Raw genomic sequence first — 2,591 nt, 5'->3', positions numbered from 1 at the left:
CCAGTTTTTCTAATTTTAGTAGAGATGGGGTCTTGCTTTGCTGAGGCTGGTCTTGAACTCATGAGCTCAAGCAATCCACCCACCTTGGCCTGCCAGAGAGCTAGGATTACAGGTGTGAGCCACTGCACCCAGCCTATTGATGAAATCTTGATATGTGTTCTACTTTTCGTATTAGCCTAATTTATCCAAATACAAATACTCAGCTCAGCACCTATAGCTCAAGCAGCTAAGGAGCTAGCCATACACCAGAGCTGACAGGTTCGAATCCAACCTGGGTCTACCAAACAACATCTACAACCAAAAACTAGCTGGGCATTGTGGTGGGCGCCTGTAGTCCCAGCTACTTGGGAGGCTGAGGCAAGAGAATCGCTTAAGCCCAGAAGTTAGAGGTTGCTGTGAGCTGTGATGCCATAGCACTCTACCCAGGGCAACAGCTTGAGGCTCTGTCTCAAAAAACAAACAAACAAATATAGAATACTCGTGGCTTCAAAAGCAGAAATCAGGATTTCCACTCTGAATCCCAACAGTAAGTGACAGCACAGAGGAAGTATTAAATCAACACATGACAGTCAGTTCTGCCTTCATTTCCCTACCTAACTATAAACTGGACCCTGAAAATCTGGTCTTACTTCTCCCTTTATAGCAACTACAGAAATAACACATATGTGTAAAACTCAAAACCTAAGCAACTTTGGACCTTTCTTAGGTTCTTTACCTTGAGGTCGCGGCACTGGGACTGAAGCCAGTCATTGATGAAACCCTGAGGGTCTCTGGCAAAGCTCAGCATGAATTCTCGCTGTGTCTTCAGTTGGTTGATAGTTTCTATCGTCTCGTGGATCTGAAAAGAATAAGGAGGCTCACACCATCTTCAAACTAGGGAAATGCAAAGTTAAATGGCAGACAGTGCCTGACATCTCCACATGCCACTCCCAACCTAGGAAGGGTGCTACCCACAGCCGGCACAACCATGCTCCGGCCCTCAGCATTCTTTCAGCAGGTAACGTGCACTGGTCTCTGTCTCCCTGCATACTCCACATGAAGAAGTTTTCCTCGTGGTCTCCTCAGTGCCTGCTGCAGGTGAAGCTACAGGGTGAATACTTAATCTACAGCACAAATGGGTCCAAAAGCACTCTCAGGTAGAGAAGGAGCAGTATCTGTAAAGGGCTAACTCATAACCTCCAGTCTCTAGGTTTTGTTCTCAGCTCTCTTCTCATTCCACATATTCTTCCTGGCAATTTCATCAACTTGCATGTCTTCCATTACCATTGACAGAATGATGAATCCCCAATCTACAGTGCAAAATGTCCATTTTCTTTTTTCTTTCCCTCCCATCCCATGACAGGGTCTCATTTTGTTTCTCTGGTTGGAGTACAGTGCCCTCATCATAGCTCATTACATCCTCAAACTCCTGCGTTCAAGTGATTCTCCTGCCTCAGCCTCCTGAGTACCTACCTAGAACTATAGGCTCATACCTTAACACCCAGCTAATCTACTTTTTGTAGAGACAGGGTCTCATGCTTGCTCAGGCTGGTGCTGAACTCCTAGCCTCAAGTGATTCTCCCACCTCAGCCTCTCAAAATGCTAGGATTACAGGTATGAGCTACCATGTCTAGCCCAGGGTTAATTTCTTTCTTTCTTTCCTTTTTTTTTTTGTTTGAGATAGAGTCTCACTATGTCACCTCAGTACAGTGCCATGGTGTCACAGCTCACTGTAACCTCAAACTCCTGGGTTTAAGTGATTCTCTTGCCTCAGCTTCCCAAGTAGCTGGGACTACAAGCACCCGCCACAACACCAGCTATTTTTTGGTTGTAGTTGTCATTGTTGGTTAGCTGGCCCGGGCCAGGCTCGAACCTGCCATCCTCGGTGCGTATAGCTGGCACCACTATATTCTTAACCACTGTACTATAGGCACCAAGTCAGAGTTAATTTTCTACACTCCAAACAATCCAACTGCTTACTTCACATGTCAAGGCACTTTATACTCACTAGCTCCAAAATTAATTTCACTACCCTTTACCCAATACCCACCTTAGCCTCCCAGAGTTCTTCCTCCTGTCCCCAATCTACCCACCCAAGCTAGAGACCTGGCAGTTATCATAATGCCTCCTTCTTCCTTACCCCCATCTAAACAGTAGTTAAACTACCTTCAATCTCACTTCTTTTTTCTTTTTGAGACAGAGCCTCAAGCTATTATCCTGGTTATAGTGCCATGGCATCACAGCTCACAGCAACCTCTAACTCCTGGCCTTAAGTGATTCTCTTGCCTCAGCCTCCCAAGTCTGGGACTACAGGCGCCCGGTTGCAGCTGTCATTGTTGTTTGGCGGGCCTGGGCTGGATTCGAACCCGCCAGCTCAGGTGTATGTGGCTGGCACCTTAGCCGGTTGAGCCATAGGTGCCGAGACTTTTTTTCTTTTTTTGCAACACAGTCTCACTCTGTTGCCCCAGGCTAGTATGCTGTGATGTCAGCCGAGCTCAAGCAACTTCAAACTCCTGGGCTCAACTGATCCTCCCACCTCAGCCTCCCAAGTAGCAGGGACTACAGAAGCCTATCACAACACCTGGCTTATTTTCCTACTTTTCTTTTCTTTT

The 2,591-nt window shown here is 46.5% G+C and overlaps 1 protein-coding gene across 4 annotated transcripts in view; it reads right to left on the bottom strand.

The window, feature by feature from the left end:
• The window catches only part of SMARCD1 (SWI/SNF related, matrix associated, actin dependent regulator of chromatin, subfamily d, member 1), a 19,033-nt gene that overhangs the window by 3,746 nt on the left and 12,696 nt on the right, over positions 1 to 2,591 (bottom strand). For all 4 annotated transcript variants that reach the window (XR_001161329.2, XR_002773582.1, XR_002773583.1 and 1 more), the window contains exon 11: positions 716 to 838. Coding sequence is in view for 1 of the 4 variants with exons in the window: in XM_003790365.3 (XP_003790413.1) it covers positions 716 to 838 (123 nt within the window). In the remaining 3 variants the exon portion in view is untranslated. The remainder of the gene's footprint in view (positions 1 to 715; positions 839 to 2,591) is intronic.

Source organism: Otolemur garnettii, unplaced genomic scaffold, assembly GCF_000181295.1.
Source record: "Otolemur garnettii isolate 467f Iridium unplaced genomic scaffold, OtoGar3 scaffold00043, whole genome shotgun sequence".
Taxonomy (NCBI): domain Eukaryota; kingdom Metazoa; phylum Chordata; class Mammalia; order Primates; family Galagidae; genus Otolemur; species Otolemur garnettii.
This window is presented reverse-complemented; position numbering and strand designations above follow the sequence as displayed.